The sequence below is a fragment of the Symsagittifera roscoffensis genome, chromosome 9 (genome assembly GCF_963678635.1).
Source record: "Symsagittifera roscoffensis chromosome 9, txSymRosc1.1, whole genome shotgun sequence".
Lineage (NCBI taxonomy): Eukaryota > Metazoa > Xenacoelomorpha > Acoela > Convolutidae > Symsagittifera > Symsagittifera roscoffensis.
In genome coordinates this window covers 12,391,403-12,410,946 of record NC_087070.1, presented here as the reverse complement: position 1 = coordinate 12,410,946, position 19,544 = coordinate 12,391,403, and the positions used below count along the sequence as shown (strand labels likewise).

General features: G+C 37.4%; 1 protein-coding gene across 1 annotated transcript; it reads left to right on the top strand.

The window, feature by feature from the left end:
• Positions 1–4,339: 4,339 nt before the first annotated feature.
• Positions 4,340–19,078, top strand: LOC134854674 (glycine betaine transporter-like). Its single transcript, XM_063871027.1, has 7 exons — positions 4,340–4,856; positions 7,521–7,724; positions 8,576–8,843; positions 9,269–9,534; positions 9,777–9,952; positions 12,464–12,648; positions 17,626–19,078. The coding sequence occupies exons 1-7, from the start codon at positions 4,788–4,790 to the stop codon at positions 18,891–18,893; spliced, it is 2,436 nt and encodes an 811-aa protein (XP_063727097.1). The 5' UTR covers positions 4,340–4,787; the 3' UTR covers positions 18,894–19,078.
• The last annotated feature ends 466 nt before the right edge of the window (positions 19,079–19,544 follow it).

The following is a 19,544-nucleotide window of genomic DNA, read 5'->3' as shown; positions in this document are numbered from 1 at the left end:
TACTACTACTACTACTATTACTACTACTACTACTACTACTACTACTACTACTACTACTACTACTACTACTACTACTACTGGAACATGATTACTCAATTGGATAAAACCTACTATTTTGCTTATTGTTTTGTTAGAAAAAGAAACCCTACTCCTTTTCAACAAAAATTATCGACGAATGCTTCACCAAAAACTAACAAAAACTGATAATTTTATGCAATTTACTCAGCATTTCTTCTTTATTAAATTTTTTTGGAATAGTTTGAATAAAACTCTTGATGAGAAGGCTTTCCATTTCTTACTCTGAGAGAGTTAGAAAAGTTAACATACAAAAAAAATTCGGAAAAAAACCATTGACAATTTTGGAGGTTAAATTTTTGGAATTTCCAATAAAATTTCCAAGTATTTGTAAGATAAAAGATAAAGAAGATTTGAAGTTAATCCTAGCAAGGAATATGACAAAATAAATAAATAATTTGGAGTAAAATTTAGATCTTGACCAAATTACCTGATTGGTTGAAATTTATATTTTTTGCTTGTTTATACAAAGTTTCTATTGAAATAACTATGCAATTTTGGTTGGACGAATTCTAATTTTAATATTAAAAAAATGAAGTTTTATTATCTTAAGAATACATTTTACGCTTCAAAAACACTGTGGGGAACGACTAGTGTACATTTGATACATAATCGTTAGATAATTAAGTCGAAAAAGATAAAATAATTAATGAAAGTAGTTAGTAGAAGTGAGCTGTCCTTCGTTTTCCCCAGCAGATAATCTGGAAAGAGGTTAAGTGGGATATAAATCCATTATCCGTGGGGAGCTTTCAAATTTCCTCGTATATAAGTGGAGCGGACACAGTTAACATGTCAAAGATAGTCCCCCGTTGTCAATTTTTCCTTAGATAACCCGAGGGGATATAATTGAGATGAAATAAATATTCAGTTTTTTCCTTTGCATGCTCTAAATCGAAACTTACAATCTGAAACCTGTTCTTCCATTTTTTTTCGGCTTTCAACATAAAAACGCATTTGCAAAAATTAAAAATTTGAAATAGTTTCAAAATTTTTCTGAATTCCTACGATTTGATTTTTTTAATTTTCCTGTATGGTAAAGCAATTTGGTAGGAAAATATAGCTCTTAGAAAATCAAACCGTAGGAGTTAAAATGGAAGCGCATCTATTGGCTAAGTCGAGCGCAAAACTATTTTTTTAAAGTCGGTGCGCCAAAAAGTTCTTGAAACTTACCATCTGAAACTGGGTATAACACATCTTAATACATTGGGAAACCTATAGCCTAACTTAATACATTGAGAACCTATTCCCTATCTTAATGCATAGCTTGCTGACCGGATGCTTACAAGCTATATAAAGTCATGGGCGTCAGCAACCAGACCCCTTCCCCTGATTGCCTCACTAATATACTTTGGATAATGATTGAAAAGATTCAAAGTTTTTATTGAGTTTTGATAAATTTAGAAAAAAAAAATAGCTCGAACAAAAAAGTTGAATTTACTGAAATAATGCGGGAAAAAATGCTTTTTTTAAATTCTGTTGACAAAGATAAGACTTTTTCCTTGTAATTCTTGCGTCATTTAGAGAGCAAAAAATTGCGACAAAAATCCCGAAGAAACTGAAAAATTTCCAAAAAATTTTTCAGTTTCTCCGTCATTTTTGGAGAATTTCAGATATGTATTTTCACCCGATATTTTTTGAGGCCTTAATAATAACTATTGTTTATTTTTACTTTATATATAAATACAATTGCAGCACTAGATTTGCGTGAAAGTACAATGAGCTAAAGGATCACGTTGCCAAAACGAGGTCAAAATCGATGGGATGTCTGATGGGTTTCGTATCGATTAGTTTTCTCCCAATTTTCCATTATGAGATTGACTCCCATTTTCAAAGATTAGAGCTGGCGACAGGCCTGCTTCATGTTTAAACTCAAGCATTTTCTGTACAGTTTTGGGCCTTAATGCCAAAAAGTCAAGAAAAGGTCAACCCGGGATCACCAGGGTTCAAACGGTCCTGTTCGAAGTAAGAGTCTAATGGTTTCCTACCTACTAAATTTTGTCCGTTTCCCATTAAAAATTTCCAAGTTATCCTATTTTGACCCTTATCACTCTACCCGGAAAAGAGCTAATAACACCAGAAGGAGTCGCTGAAAGGACTTTACTCACATAGGGAGTTCTTTGAGGTTTGTATTAAAATTTAAAGCCGTCATGAAAGTCAATATGCCTTCTCTCATTCTTTTGCATAAATTGCCTATTTTTCGACTACGGGTGGTTTTCGGAGTTCATAAAGTTTCTTTCTCCGTTCTAAATGGTTCTTTTTCATAAGATTATGTATCTTGTCACTACCTATCGCAGCTATAAAATTTGTTTTCCTGCAATTTTTGAGGGCCGAGAAATGACTTCGGAAACCGGGTTGGGGACTGTTTATTTCAGGGCCACCCAGCCTCCAGTTTCCATCGCTAGTTACTGAATTTTAATAAGGCGATTTGCTCTCCCGAGAACTGATATCACTTGAGCCAGGGGAGCTTTGAGGGTTCCGGATTTTTGACTGCGTGTGTCAAATCATCTACAGGATCCGTCCTTTGAGTTTCATAGTTAGTGGTCTTAGTTCTCAATTGGGGTTTGAGGAGGGTGGGAGTTTAGACCGATCTTACTTTATTCTGGTTTTCTTCCATAGGCAGAACTATTTCTTGAAAGATTCGAGCTATTTAGAGCTTTCTGTTTAATTGTTTGTTTGTTTGTTTGTTTGTTTGTTTGATTGTTTGTTTGTTTGTTTGTTTGCTTGTCTACTTAGCTTGCTGGTTAGCCGATGAAGCTAATTTTTTTTTATAAATATTCGAATCAGCAGTTTTACAGTTTTTTTTGCAAAGTGATATCCCTCGCTTAGTCAACACTCTCTACGTCGAATTCAGATCGAATACCAAAGAGTGTGCAATTGAAAGGCGAGTCAAGTGCGGGAGGGACGTAAATGGTGGAACATAAATAGGCGCAGCTAAAAAAATGTATAAAAAAAGACAAAAACTCCTGAGAGAAAAAAAAACAGATTTCCAATCAGAGAAAATTTCCTGAAAGTTTAAGTATTCCACCGTTCAAGTTTTCAATGAAATAAAAGTATATCAGAATGTCAACTAATTTGAGAAAAAAACGATGATGTCTTTTATAAACCATTATAGATAATTCTAAAGGGATGATTTTGCTTAAAAAACAGTAGCAGTATCATCTTTCATTTTAAATTGAATACAAGACTGCTCGTATCAGGGCGAAGCCCTCAATGTTTCGACTGCCTTTTAAGGTTTATGGAGCAGCAGTAATAACATTTAAAAAATTAAATGAATTAAAACAAAATGATAATTTTTTTTCTAAAATTTTTTTCTAAAAAATGATAACTTTCCCACATATAAAGTACAAAAAGATAGATTTCGTTCCTTGTAACAAATCAATTATGGCGAACAAGCTTCGTTCAATCAATTTAGAACAATTTATAAAACTGATTAAATCTCCGCTTACGCGTAAATAGCGCGAATTATATCGCGCGTTAATTGTCCCAAATTGGTCAAAATGGCCAAAATGGCAATCTTACAACCCTCATAACTCTACGAAAATTGATCACAGGTGAAATATCTTTTCAAATTTCAGCTCGGGACAACAATACCCTTTGAATGATATTTAAAAAATTCCGTCAAAAATGGCTAGTTTAAAAGTCGAAATTTGCCTGAAGAACGAAAACCCTCCCCGAGCACTAATATTCCGTTTCTTTCGTATCAAAACTCGGAACAATAATTACCTATTTTAGATGTTTATAGATGCTGAAGATAAAATGACTGTCTAATTGATTGATATTCATGGAAATCCGGTTCGGGATACCCTCAACTCTATGAAAAGTGCTCAGAAAAAGTTTCAGAAAAATGTTTTTTTTTATTAATGGGGTGCTCTTGGTTTAGCAAAGGACTCATTTTCTGAGATATTGGATGTCCATCCTTATTCCTCAACCCATGCTGAAAATATTTATCTCACTTTAAAATCATACTAAGGCCTCAGCTCACATTTTTCATGCAGTTTTGCATGTAACATTTGATCTCTTAATAATCTGCTTGTTATTTAATCATCAGCTAAAATGTTCTCTTTTTTCTATTTTTGTCGAGTGATTGATTATATATCACCAGCAATTATGCTAAAAGCTGACAAAGTTTACCACTGAATACGTTCGTGGCCGCTGCGTGAAGAAAAGAAAAGTTGGATCAAAGACTAAATTTTCGAGTTGGTTGGTTTCTTTCAAACGCGTTTAAACATGCCGATCTCATCCCCTGTGGTTATTTAAACTCTCGAAAGTTGGAACGAGCTTGTTGGTAACATTTTTTACTGTTTGATTCTCAAATACGTTTGAAAGAAACCAAGAAAAAGAGATTTTTAATTTGTCACGAGGCTTTCAAAATTAGCAAATTATAAGCAGCGAGCTGCAAATTTGCTTTTATTCAACTGACTGAACTTTACTGTTCATTTTTATCATCAGTCGCTCTGTTTTGGCTTTTGTTTTTAACTTTTGGTCGAATAATTGGCCGTTTTTCTACGTGTATCAATTTACTCTGTCACCACAGCTCAAAATATTGTAGAAAAGAAGCCAAGGATTGAAAAAAGAAGCAAAAAATCATTTTTGAACAACACAATCTGGAGTGAAAACGCTCAGCTTAGCCTACAACACAGCAGAAAAAGAACTTTCTTCAGCAAAGTAAAACAATTAAGCCGACAAATACTTCGTCTGTGTAGCTTTGGAGAATGGCAAACAAGGCGAACATTCAAGACGACTTCGGAGACAAGGGAGACGGAACCTATGGGGAGATTAAGGTAAACCAAAGAAGCTAAACTCAAACTGAGTCTTGTCCAATTAAAACACACGGAGCCGCATTCCCGGATTGCTGAAAACACTGAAAGTTTCTTGTTAATAACTAACTTAGAGATGTACAAAACCGCCATACAATTGCCTGTCGGAGAATGTTTTGTTGAAATTCAGATCTATAAGCGTTTCGGAATAGATAAAAAACGGCGATCTTAAGAAATATCGATCGATTTTTTTTTCGTTTTTAAAGCAACCCCTCGCATTACCTCAGAAGACAATTTTTGTATTTTGATGGTCTATAATTTAATTAAGGGCGGGGAATTTTTTTCGGCTATCCGGGTATTTGATTCTGTGACACGCCACCGTACCTCGGAGTCGCGTTCCCGGATAGCCGAACGAAATTCCTTCCCGAATAGCCCAAAAGTTTCAAGGCATTAAATGTTGGTGTGGCTGATCATACTATTTGTGCGCAAGAACTGCATTGCTTGTATAGTTTTGCACTTTTGATAAGTTGCTTCAATTTACATATTTATTTTTGTCGGCTATCCGAGATCAAAAAAAAACTTTTGGCTTTCCGGGAACTATGAGGCTAATGACTTGACTAATTATTATTGAATTAATCATGTAATAATTTTCCAGTAGATTTATTTCAGCTAACCAGATCAGGCGCCCTTAATTTGCAGATTTTCATTTGGGCGGTTTTTGATTTTTTTCGAAAGGTTTGACTACGTTGTTTTAATAGACCAAATTTGTATTCCGAGCCATCAAAGTTCTCCCAAAACAATGAAAATCTAATTTCATCAATTTTTCGAGCAGCAGAAACTTTTTTGAAAAACAGATCAAAAATGGCCTTTTTAGTTTTTTTTTTACTTATTTCCTTGTAAACTGGTATCAAAGACATAGCTTCTACGGTTTTTTATTTTACTAATTTAAGCTGTTGGAAAATCTTCTGTTCTTTTTGGTTAGGCGGGTTCACCAAAAATCCTTGTCATACGTTTTATATATGGAAAATGCTAATCATACTCTTTTCATGCAATACCATCAACACAGAAAATTACATGAAAATCTATGATGATTGTTTTTTGATAAATATGGAAATTGTATTAAGAACTTTTCCATAAACTGAAAAATTAAGTTTTTTAAATTGAATCTAATAAAATTTTGAGTTTTGTTCGTAACCGAACCTAAGTGACAAACCTTACTCAAAGACATACATGAACATGTCATAGATAGGAAAGGCGTTTATGAAAAAAAGTAATCTACCGAAACGGAAAAAAGTCAGTTTGCGAATCAGAAAAAACTCAGAACTTAATGTACACAAAAGTTGATTTTCACATGCAAAGTTTCTTTTGGGTAACGTTTGTTTGAGTACAAAATTCGTTTTGCGATTGAAAAAAATGCGGGGGCTATTTTGAACTACTTAGAATAAGTATTGTTGACACCATAAAAAAAACCGTAGTCTTACAACTTCCATGTGTCTTTTGTTTTTCTCTTTTATTGACGACGATACACCAGTTTTTATGCCAAAACAAGAAACTTGTTCCTTCAAAATTCGATGACTTTTTTAGCAAAATGTACGAAATTTGCTTAGTATTTTTTCATAGACTTAGTTTATGGAGTTATATGATTAGCGTTTTGATCCATGGAGGTCAACCCGGGTATTCCTCTTTGACGGATGTTTTTAAAGCTCAAATTTTGACCGAAAAACTTAAAACAAACACAACTTTGTTAATTTTTCACCGGCGCTCATTTTACTAATCTTTATGCAGAAATTACTAAAAAAAAAACTTGGAACAAAAGACAGACATTTTGTAGAACAGGTTTTGACTCTATTTTGAACAACAAATTTTACATGTTTTTTGAAAAAAGTGGAATTAACGATCGTAGTTTTTTGGCGTGCAATGCCCCATCAGGCTTAAGTATTATGACATCACAAGCGCCTCAAGAAAAATTTGGATTGTTCGATAACCAGAAATAAGTGCCGTAAAAATTGTGAGCTGGACGGCCACTTGGATAACTCGTAACTAAAGCGCCGTTTAGAGTTACAGGCTACTCATAAACAAATACACATGCACATGGCTTTTTCTTTGTGCATGTGTATTTTTTTTATTTAGTTTTTGGGGGTTGGGGCTAAAATTACTGAATAATACGAAAGACCCCGCTGATTGCCATGCAAAACTGAAAAGCAACAAAAAATATTCATAATGGTACACTTAAAAATCTATACGTTGTGGACCGTCACCTTCGAATGTATTTGCGATACAACTTCATAGTCTTAATGTTACGTACTTAGCATAATTTTTTCGTCTTCAAAAAGCAATTTTTTAAAATGTTTTATTTGCAATTCAGATATTCTGTTGAATTGTTATGGTTTCGTTTCTAGTTGTGATGCTCGTCCGAAGTAAAATGTGTTCATAATGTTGTTGTCATCATAGATATACGACTGTTGCTATTGAGTCATCTGGTCTGATTAAAAAAAAAGGTTAATTTTAGCGCCTTGCAAAAGAATGTATCAATTATCTGATAAATACAGGTTTCGGTTTGTACAAAATTAGTTTGTGAAAATGTGCAACTTTATTTGGTCTAGCTTATACTTTGATGCTTCAGTAGTTGGCAAAAGTTGTCTCAATAAATATAGCGAAGAAGTGAAGGATAAGTGAGGATGTTTTCAGGACACCAGTTGGCGAATTGCGACTCCGAAGTCGGTGCCCCGCCTGCTGCGAGTGGACCTCAACCCCCGAGTGTCCATCCCCTCCTTCATCCTCATCTGGGGCTTCATCTTCTGGTGTATGTTCCACGACGAGGCCAACTCACACATGGGCGAGGCCAGGGCATGGGTCACCGACAACTTCACATGGCTCTATGTCGGATCCCAGGTCCGCTCTTTTTCCTTTTTTCCTCCCCCCCCCCCCGCCATCATATGCGAACTTCAACTAGTAAACTTATTGTCAGCATCAACCGATTATTGTTATAAAAATTGACATGCGGACTAACTAAGCCATGACACAGGTATGTGGTGGATAGCCTTTAGGTCACAACAAGACCCAATCTCACATTTACTCTATCATGATTTACTTTAAGCTCATCGCTTATTTTTCAAATCGGATCCTATAACTTTTTCCCTTTTGCAAAAGGGCGGCATTCGTATTAGGTACAAAATTCGTTTACGCTCAACTGATCAACTTTCGCTTAGTAGATGGAGGGATTCGTTACAAGGTACCATAGGGGGTGGGGTGGGGGTAGGTAGTTAACAAGAAACTTAAAATTTGCGGTAGCGGAGATTTCAATTCACGTGCACGTTTGACTCATTGGAACATTGGAAAAATCAGGGTTAGATTTTGTGGGGGAGGCTTTCATTTTTTAAGGTTTGAGTAGACCACGGAAATCTGTTTTAGTCAAACTAAAAAGAAAGTTTGAAATATTTCAATGTGTTTTAGGCGCTTCTGGAAGCCTCGTCCGAAAACAAATAGGCGTTTTCACAAAGCTTACATTTGTCACGCATTCCTGTTTCGTGTTTTTTGGACATATTGTCACAATGTTTTCTGGAACTTCTTTGTTCAAGGACTACAGCAAGTTGGCTCTTATATTCCATTTAGTGGCCCTGATGAAGTTGTGGAAAACACTTGAATTATTTGGAAGTTAACTGGAATTTGTGTATATGTCGAATAATTATTTGTTTCTTTTAGAAAGAAGTCAAGTGTCGATGAAGACATCTGATCTGTTTCAGGACGTGTGGTCGCTGTTCATGATCGTGCTCTACTTCAGCAAGTACGGAAAACTGAAGCTGGGAAAAGATGACGAAGAACCCGAGTACCCAACCCTCACCTGGTTCACGATGTTGTTCGCCTGTGGAATCGGAGTGGGTCTCTTCTACTACGGAGTGTCGGAACCTATCTTCCACTACACTGATGGTACCAACAGGTACTTGGCTGACCCCTACAGACCCGACAATCTGGTGGCCCAAGACGCAATCAACCTCACCTTCTTCCACTGGGGTACATACCATACACTCCTCCCCTCCCATTACTATTTAATTATAAACAGATTAATGACAAACTTCATAGTATCCAACCGAAACAACCATCGAAATTTCAGAAGTTTTGATAATCATTTCAAAGTTAGAGAAAAATGGAGAAAAACAATAAGACCAGTAAAGAGTAACCGGATGCTGTGCAAGTTGGACAGATTGTTCCGACCACTTGTTTTGACCGAACCAATTATTTTGTTTTTCCTTTTACTCCGTGAAGTGGTCGGAACAAAAGGCACTTTTATAAATCATTGCGCTAAATTCACGACTTGAGATAGTATAGTGTATAACATGGACTGCGGGATTTGAGTTATTGATTGATATAGTTGTTGACAAAATTGTTAAGAAAAAGTATGAATACATGTTAACTATTAGCAAACTAGTGTATTGCAGGAATCCACGGCTGGATTGTGTACTCCATTGTGGGATGTCTGATGGCCTTGATGACATACAGACACGGTCTGCCGATGAAGATGAGCTCGTGCTTCTACCCCCTGCTCGGCACCAAGGTGTTCGGCTGGGTGGGGGATGCCATCGACATCCTGTCAATCATCACCACCCTCTTCGGGGTCTGCACCAGTCTGGGTCTGGGGGTGATCCAGATCAACGGGGGCTTCACCATCATGAACAGCGACATCCCCAATGAGGATTGGGTCAAGGTCAGCATCGGTGAAACCGACCATCACTAGTACCCAACTTCTTTCCTATAATTATTGCACATAATCATGGCCCTTCAGGAGCGCATCTAGGATTTTGACGAGGAACAGTTGATTTCTAACTTATTGTGATAAGTTCATTTTTTAAGATCAACATGTTTAGCCTAGTAGTTATTTTTAATGTACATGTTTGCATACTTGTTAAGTGCAATACTGTGACAGCAGTGTTGTGTTGTTGTTTGTAGGTGATCATAGTGTGGGGTATCACCATCATTGCGACTGCATCCACAGTGTCTGGCATGGACATCGGCATCCGACGCCTGAGCGAGATCTGCTTCGGAATGGGCATGATCCTCCTCACCTTCATCGGACTGCTCCAGAACCCCGTCTACCTCCTCAACGTCTTCACTCAGTCCATCGGGCAAGTTAAACATCATCCCCATACGCAGCTACACATTTTTTAAACTATCAAATCAAACAAACGCTTGTTTGGCGTTTTTCAGCCTTAGATTCTCGATTTGCTAGTTAAAATAAGCCCACAACTAAAAGCAGCTGACAATTGAATCTTCGAAAATAAAAATATCCAAGTTAATTGTCCTGACTATTTTCGAAAAAAAAGACGGAATGTTTGTGCTCGGGTGTTTTTTTCTCTAAACAAGTTTTTTAAAAACTTTTTAACTAACAATTTTAGTTGGAAGTTTTTTTGGCATTCGAAAGTTTTTGCTGTTTTGAGATTCAATTTGAAAAGATATATCACCTGTTATCAGTTTTTGCAAAGTTTCGGCGGTTTTAGGAGGGCCAATGTAGACAATCAACGCGCGATATATTTCGTGCTGTTAACGCGTAAGCGGAGATGTAATCCGTCTTAGAAGTCATTCCAAATTGGTTGAAGGAAGCTGATTTGCCCTAATTGATTTGTTAATAGGAGCAAATCTATAGCTTTGTAATTTATATGGCGTGTGGGGTGATGATTTTACAAAAAATGTCAAATTGAAAAAAAAAAATCATTTTGTTTTAATACATATGATTTTTTTCGTTTTAGTGCTCCATAGACATTAAAAGGCAGCCGGAACATTCAGGGTTTCGCCCTGATACGAGCAGTCCTCTTGATTACATAACCTCATCTCTCGAATAATTAAAAATTTAATCACATGAAAGTTTTCCGGAAAGATTTCATGTATGCATTTGGTTTTTATTCTCGCTTAAACTACAGTGTTGATTGAAATAATTCGAACGAAACGCAAATAACTTGAATTTTTTCGTGTTTTTCAACTTGAGTCAAATATTGTTAATAAAAATGAAGACAAATTTTGCTGAGAATTTCAGCAGAGTTTATTTCAATTTGTTCTGCGAAGTTCAAGCCCAAAATTTACTCTCAAATAAGTCATTTTGGCTTCTTTTAGTCAATCAAGAATTACGCTAAGACTACAAAATTAATTACTGATAAATTATAAAAAAGTGAAACCCTCGCATAACCCAACGAAATTTCAGGTGGATATGACCTCCAAAAAATGTGAAAGATTATTTATTTTTGTTTGATAGACAAAAAATGTCATTTTTTACAATACAAAGCACCATTTTTTCAAGTAAAAACAATTCTTTAACGCCCTCCTAAAAGTTTGTTATTTATACCCTCCTTAAACTTTTGTTGGGCTACGGTAATTGATTTGGTAGCTTTAGCGTAATTCTTGATTGAATAAATGAAAGCCAAAACGACCAGTTTTTAGGGTAACTTTGGACACCATCGGATTTAGAGAGGCGGGGGGCGGACGCCGCTCGCCTCAGGGATTCGACCCCCTGCCGACCAAAAGGGTCCCCCTTTGTACTATTTTGAAATATCAATTTTTGGCTGATTGTCCCTATAGCTGTTCTAAAAGGGCCTTTGGTGTCAAATTATAATAATTATGATTTTGAGGGGGGAAGGCGCGCCGAAAAAACGTTATTTTCTTGGTTAACATTTTCCAAAAGTGCCTAAATACGCTTTTTCTGGGTCTGTTTTTTTTCAAAAAATTGCCTGCGGCGCACAAAATTTATCAAAATAGTTTCTTTATTGTAATTTGGCAGAGCTCAGAAAACCAGTTTGGTCGACTTAAAACAAATTGGACCCAAATCTTTCAAAACAAATTGCACCATATTAATTCTGCTGAATTTTTGAAAACAAATCGCACCATATTAATTCTGCTGAACTTTTGAAATTAAACCGCATCTTATTATTTCTGCTGAATTTTTCAAAACAAATTGCACCATATTAATAGTGCTGAATTTTTCAAAACAAATCGCACTTTATTAATAGTGCTGAATTTTTCAAAACAAATTGCACCTTATTAATTGTGCCGAATTTTTCAAAACAAATCGCACTTTATTAATTGCACTGAACTTAAGTTGGCTTTAAGTTTCTAGTTATTCGCCTTTTGTCCAAATAATTTAAATCAGCATGAAAACGATTTATAAGAAGTGACGGTGAAGTGCAAAATTCTCCCTCCCAGTCGGAAGTTCGAGACCCATATAATCCGCGTGCTTTTTGCACATCTTTACCCAGTCCAGAAAACTTTAAAACAAAAAATGCACACACTTCTTGAGCAAGAGCTTAATAGTGTTTCTCCTTAAATAGTTAAACAGCAATCAGTTTTTCAATGCCACAAAATATTTCACATTTGATTGCTCATGTTTTTCCATGTTTGAGCTATATGTCATAGTTCTGTTTTTCTTAATATCGCAATAAAAATGCCGGAGCAGCAGCTCTACTGATTTGTTCTGCACCGTCAACACAGCAAATCAAATTTTCTGTACGTCATTTTTAATAGCTCACAACACAAACATTCGCATTTATCCATAAAAGCCGACAAAAATGTCCTGAAACTGGAAAAGGTTGAATGGGAAGAGGTGAAATGGCGACTAGTTGTGTTTTGAAATGAGGTGAGGTGTTTGTCAGGTACTACTTGAACTACATCATCCAACTGGGTTTCCACTGCGATGCATTTGAGATGCACTCGCCGAGTGCCATGGGCACGGACAGGGGCAGACACGTGGAGCAGGGCACTGACGGACACCAGGACTGGATGGACTGGTGGACCATCTTCTACTGGGGATGGTGGATCGCCTGGTCCCCCTTCGTCGGTCAGTCTCAGTCCTCTCTGTCGGTCGGCGGCGTCCGATTTGTTAAGTGTTTATACACGAGCGAAACGAACAACAAGCAAGCTGTTCAATTATTTCCAAAGAACGGCTGTTGCGCCCTCTTTTCCTTTTTCCCATACGTAACATAAACGTTTAATCTTTGGCTGCACAAGGTTGTGTAAAGAGTTCAAACAGGCGCCGATCTAGGATTTTCCCGAGGAGGGGGATTTGCAAAAAATGTTCAACAGGCGCCGATATAGGATTTTCCCGAGGAGGGGAATTTGCAAAAAATGTTCAACAGGCGCCGATCTAGGATTTTCCCGAGGAGGGGGATTTGCAAAAAATGTTCAACAGGCGCCGATCTAGGATTTTCCCGAGGAGGGGGATTTGCAAAAAATGTTCAACAGGCGCCGATATAGGATTTTCCCGAGGAGGGGGATTTGCAAAAAATGTTCAACAGGCACCGATCTAGGATTTTCCTGAGGAGGGGGATTTGCAAAAAATGTTCAACAGGCGCCGATCTAGGATTTTCCCGAGGAGGGGGATTTGCAAAAAATGTTCAACAGGCGCCGATCTAGGATTTTCCCGAGGAGGGGGATTTGCAAAAAATGTTCAACAGGCGCCGATATAGGATTTTCCCGAGGAGGGGGATTTGCAAAAAATGTTCAACAGGCGCCGATCTAGGATTTTACTGAGGAGGGGGATTTGCAAAAAATGTTCAACAGGCGCCGATCTAGGATTTTCCCGAGGAGGGGGATTTGCGAAAAATGATCAACAGGCGCCGATATAGGATTTTCCCGAGGAGGGGGATTTGCAAAAAATGTTCAACAGTTGCCGATATAGGATTTTCCCGAGGAGGGGGATTTGCAAAAAATGTTCAACAGGCGCCGATCTAGGATTTTACCGAGGAGGGGATTTGCAAAAACTGTTTTTTTTTAGGTCGACCAATTTTTTCCTGAGGGCTCCCAGACGATTATAAAGTATTTGGACAAAAAATTGCGCCGCAGGCTAGTTTTTAAAAAAACATGTCAAAATGCCGTTTTTTGAAAATGCCGAAAAAAATTCGTCTAAATTTAAGGGTTGGTCGGCCAAAAATGGATGATAAAAATACCAAAGGGAGACCTTTCGGTTGGTGAGGGGTTCGAATCACTGAGGGGACGGCTCGCCCACCATTCCCCCCTCAATCTACCCCTGAGTTCAAATACCTGTCACCACAGACAAAATTAAATTTCTTATCTAATTTTACAGGGTTGTTGTCGAAAACCAATGAGTTGATAAGCAATCGGGGAAAAAGTAATGGAAGTTCTGTGCAGCTCGTCTTGTTTAAAATTGCCATTATCTAATATATGGTCCAGCGGATATAGGGGTAGGAATTTGAAACCAACGCAAACCAAAGGGTCCCTCCCTTTTGATTGCTTACTTAAAATGTTTTAAGTAAAACCTGTCCATTTGCAGTAGAGGTGTGAAAATATTTGAGCTGTAAAAATTCCAAGGTGTGATAGTGAGTCCAATTTTGAGGCCTCAAATCGGACTCATTTTTGACTAGAGGCAGGTACCTGCCAACATTTACCTGTCAACCTGCCTTATTCACAGTATAAATACCCCGTTCAAAACTGCCTTGCTCATTATATATGACTGATGCTATCACAATATTTTCAAATTAATTTTCCATAGCCCGAGTTGAAATTCGCAAATAATTTCTAGATTTTTGAAGTTTAAAGACACTATTTTTGCAAACGAAAATTCATAGTCCAAACAGAATCTTTGAGTCGCTGAAAAAAAAATCGGAAACTTGCAGAAATTGGAAACGAGTTATGGAAGCGATATACCGAAAACTTGTTGCGTTAGTCGCGTTAGTCTGGAAAATAGTCACGATAATCTATAAAATAGTCGCGATAATCTGAAAAACAGCCGGAATTTAGTCTGAAATATACTGAGATATTCAGGAAGTTACAATTTTGGCTAAAAATTAGTCGCCAAAAAGTCAGAAAAAAGTTGTGACAGTCTGGAAATTAGATGAAAAAGTTTTGTCCTAATTTTGCTTAAGCTTGCAAAATCTGATTAAGAAAATCCACATATTCGCAAACTAGAAAATCTAAAAGAAGTTATCTCCTAAAAATCTGAAACAGTTTTTAATTTACCTCGTATTAAAAAAGAAGAAAACTTGATTCGAAACAACATTGCAAAAAAAACAGCTTTTCGAAAAATTTATAATTTAAGTATTAGAAACCAGTAGTGCGCTCAGAAACATTCAGTTACAGAAAAAATATATCTATATACTACACTGCATATGCTTTTATCAGAGTTACACCACAATTTCGAATTTCTAGCAAAAACAATTATACCGGTCATTCGCGCACCTGGTAGTTTTTTTTCGTTTGCGTAGGTTGCGGACAAATGTTTGCAGTCTGAACCTGCCTGAGCTCCTCTGAAGGATTCAATCACAACCCTGGAAGTGCTGTCTACAGCAAAAATTATGAAGCCTGTTTTAGCAGCCTTCCGAGCAGGGGTGGACTTAGGCTTTTCTCAAAGGAGAGTCTGAAGTGTCGGGTTTTTCTAAAACTTTTCAAAAATTTTTTAAGTTCGACCAAATTGATTTTCCGAGCACTCCCAAAACAATCTTAAGACCCTATATTGACCAAAATTTTTTAGCTGAAGTTAAATAATTTAAATAACACGTCAAAAAGGCTGTTTTCAAAGACGCCTATAGAAAAGTTTTTCGGTTGGTCCGGCTAAAATGGATGCCATAAAATAACACCAAAGAGTGGACTCTTTGGTTGGTGAGGGGGTGGACTTCCTGAGGTCAACGCCCTCTCCCCCTAATCCAACTCTTAAACAAATTTTGCGTGAGACTAATCAGACAGTTTTGACCTAGAATTGCATTTTTTTGGCGTGCGCTTCCTTGTAAGTTGCTAAAGCATGGCGCCACAGGCTCCTGAAGAAACATTTAACGGTTGGTCAGCCGAAAACTGATGTCATTAAATAATACCAAGTCTCCCTTTAAATCCAAATACACCCCTGGTTCCGAGGAACCGTTTTGTATAGATTGATTTTGCTAGCTTTCAAATAAATTGTTGTTTGCAAACAAACGCGTATTAATTAATTTCAAAAGTTTATGATTTTTACTAGTTTTTTTATAATGTTGAATAGCCAAACTATTGCTTGGACTTAACTTTAGATCAAATGTTTCGTTACCTAGGTTAAAATAGATTTGATCTGGAAAATAATTTTCCAAAAACTGGTTTTGCTTTCAAAAATTTACGAGCGGAAGGCGAAACGATTTTTTCGATTGATCAAGAAAAATTTGAATAACACATTTGAGGAAAACATCTTATAAAATTTGTCGGATACTGATACCTTAAGTTTGAAATTAGCAAAACAGTTTACCAGCGATCTTTTGCAAAAGTTATGGGGATGTGAAAGCTGCCATTTAATGCGACATGGTATGGACAACTTGCTCTAAATTTTAAATTTTGTGTTAAAGCTTAACGTTGGCGGCGAAACAATCCGATTCAGAAACTTTTCCGAATTGACTTATTGCTTGCTTTTTGATTCAAAAGTTCCGTTACGATTTTTCTGTGTGTATGGAAGTTTTATAAAAACAAAACTAGTCAAAGTTTTTTAAATATTTTAAGTTTCTTTTTGTAAAAAAGTTTGTTTTTCTCTGAAATTACATAAAAAATTTTCTGAACCTTCAGCATTTTGCTCTGATCCGTGCAGACTTGTTCAGTTCTTAAATATTTTTCAATCTAAAAATTCTTTGATTGTTATTATGCTTAAGCGATCATTTGGAAGAGAGCTTGGTACTTACGACATAAATCTTTTTTTTTTTGCTCGCAATTTTACATCTTGTTCCGATCAATTTAAAAACGTGGAAGAACTTTGTGTTCGGGTATTTTGAAGTTTTTTACTTTTCCATGCAAAACTAGGAGCCAAAAATTATCATCAGATTGGGTCGAGGGCTCTTTTCCAGTTTCCCCCTTTCAAAATACCGAGTTTTATGTTTGTTTTACGTGTTATTACGGCTAAACGCGTGATGTTACGCTGTAAAGTATGATGAACAAATCTGTTCAGAATTGTCGATTTGTTCACCACGCCAAATTTCATTGCATTATGATTACGTTAAATAGACTTTTCAAAATTGAATTTGAAAGGGGGGAACTGGAAAAGAGCCGGGTCGAGTCATACAACATATTGAAACCCTTTCAGTGGTGTTTCGAACGAGATAAAAAAAGTTTCTCCGTGTCCACAAAAACCAGTCTGAAATTTTTCACTTTTAAATTTTTAACTTGGTTAAAATCATGCTAATAAGGTGAGCGTTCAGGCTGGCAAAAGCCTCCTTTTGCCTTATTTGAGCCGTGAAAACTTAGTTTTAGTGATTTTTTTTATTGTTTCAGCGCCAATTTGGGAATCAAAAAGTTCAATTTTTTTCAGAAAGTTTTGGAAATTTTTTACCGATTTTTTTTTCGTTTCTATTAATCGTTTTTCTACAAAAGCTGTTTTCCAATCGGCAGGTTTGATTGTGCTTCATTTACTTTTTCTGTTCAGATTTTTTTTATACCACCTAAAAGAAGACACGACAGTAATTTGAAGAAAAAAATGTGTTTTTTAAGGCTATGGCTGGAACATTTTGTGCTACTTGCACAGGAACCGGCTATCTTTGTTTATAGTTCATAAACTTTCTCTCGGCGTCTAGAACAGTTGGTCTGAATTTTTTACGCGTGTAATGCACAAATTTAGCGAGTAGCGGCGGAAATTGAATCAACAATGAATGGCTAACTCATCTCTTCAAGCGCATTATATCTACGGGCTTTTCGGGGGCTTTGCTAAGGTAACAATGGTCATGACATGATGAGCAACACGCACAGTAAAATGTGCTCATGTTTTTTTTGATAGTTTTAGAATTGTCATTTTGACTGAAGATAGAATTGTTTCTATACTAATCAACGGTGACGCTTCTTTGACTTTTCATACTTTAAGGAATCTTCATCGCCAAAATCTCCAGAGGAAGAACAATCCGGGAGTTCATAAACGGCACTCTAACAGCCCCCTGTCTGTACACTTTCCTCTGGTTCGGGTTCTTCGGGGGTGCCGGAATCGGACTGGAACGTCTGGCGGCTCAAGAAGGATACTGCTGCAACCAGAACTTTCAAAATAACACTGCAATCACAGGATTATATGCAACCGATACTAATGCTTTAGTTGTGGATGCTACCGATTTTGGAGCTTACTGTGACGGATCAGGGTCTGAATTGGGAGGCTGCAATGCTTGCGGGTATGCTACGCTTAACTATGCAGCTGCCGAGGGAATGCAGCGCAATGAGGTTCATACCTGGATTGGGGAATCATTCGGAAACCAAAGGGCAAGATCTGCTGACAAGAAATTTGTTCGACTCAGTTGTTTCAGCACAGAAGAGAGGTGGTTCTTTACCATGGAATCTCATGGCAACTTCGGAGTCTTCCTTGACGTCCTCTCAATTGCTGCTATAATCATGTACTTCGTCACTTCATCTGACTCGGGATCCTACATCATCGACATGTTGGGATCCAACGGAGACCTGGAACCGCCGACGTTGCAGAGAGTGTTCTGGGCTCTGACTGAGGGCGGAGCGGCAACCGCACTTCTGGTTGCAGGTGGAAAGGATGCGCTACAAGCCTTGCAGACAGTTTCAATCGTCTGTGGCCTCCCCTACACCTTTGTGATTTGCTTCCTCTGTGTAGCTCTGTGGAGGGCATGCGGAGTATCTTACAGGGATCTTGACGCTCAGGCGCCCGATTTCCCAGTGGGATATCTGGACTTCGCCACTGAGTTCAAACTGGACATCATTGGTGAATGGCTTCTGGCGTTCATTCTCGGACCCTACTGGTCGGCAAAAGCGGCTGTAAGAGTGTGGAAAATGAAAGACTTCATGACTTTCATCTTCGCTGGCATCGCCTACTTCCTTCTCCTTTGCTTCGTGGTCTTGTACCCGTTGCACTGGGTCGAACACGAGTTCTGGGCCTTCGCCTGGACTTGCTTCTTCGGCTTCGCAACAATCATCGGCGCCTGCAGAACTGCCGTGCGAGTGGACCGCGACTACATTGGAAACCCGGTGGAGGACTGGTTCGCGGCACTATTCCTGTACCCGAGTGTCGGACAGCAGCTGCGACGCTGTGACAACGAGGTGAAGCCGATGGCAAACAACTTGGCTCATGCCGAAAACGGTCACGCCCAGAAAGAAATGGAGCCGCCCACTTACAAATTCTGAAATCGGTGATGATTGTAAATAGGACTGAACTGTACAGGAGCTAGAAGAACCACAAGCAACTTCTTTAAATCGAGTTTTGAGATTTCATGTATCAATAAGTATTACAGACACTGAATGGTTTTAGATTGAATAATTCTTCCTATTCTGTAAAATTACTTGCAAGAAACGATTTTTAATCAATCAAACTTTTATAGCTTGCTGATAAGGAAAATGGTAAATTATGGACATGACTTATGAATTACACGCAGCTAGTTCTGAAATATGAAAAACTTGCATGCGCCAATAGTGAAACATCATGAATTACACCTCTTAAAATGAAAATTAAGCATGTACAAAAAACTACAATTGCAAAAACGAATCAGTTAGCGATATAAGAGCAAACAAACAATTGTTTTTACCAACAGAATTTTTTGCACATCGATGAAATTATCAGAAAAGAGAATGAAACGCTCAAATTTAGGACGTCTTTAAAGACAAACGAGGTACTTCGAATACAGAAAAGCAAAATTTGGCAAACAAATTATCATTTTCCTTTCCCCATATGGCTGGCTTTTTTAGTATTTTTGGTTGACCTTGTCCGATTGTTATAAAGATTGCCACGACACATTTGGTGTGATTAGGCTTTCACACACATATTTGGTCTTCATACTT

What these genes read in the sequence shown, in the direction of transcription:
- LOC134854674 (XM_063871027.1), top strand. Translation starts at nt 4,788, where the DNA reads ATGGCAAACAAGGCGAACATTCAAGACGACTTCGGAGACAAGGGAGAC. An exon ending in GTCTTCACTCAGTCCATCGG is followed by an intron (nt 9,953 to 12,463) that starts GCAAGTTAAACA and finishes GGTGTTTGTCAG; the next exon opens with GTACTACTTGAACTACATCA. An exon ending in CGCCTGGTCCCCCTTCGTCG is followed by an intron (nt 12,649 to 17,625) that starts GTCAGTCTCAGT and finishes TCATACTTTAAG; the next exon opens with GAATCTTCATCGCCAAAATC.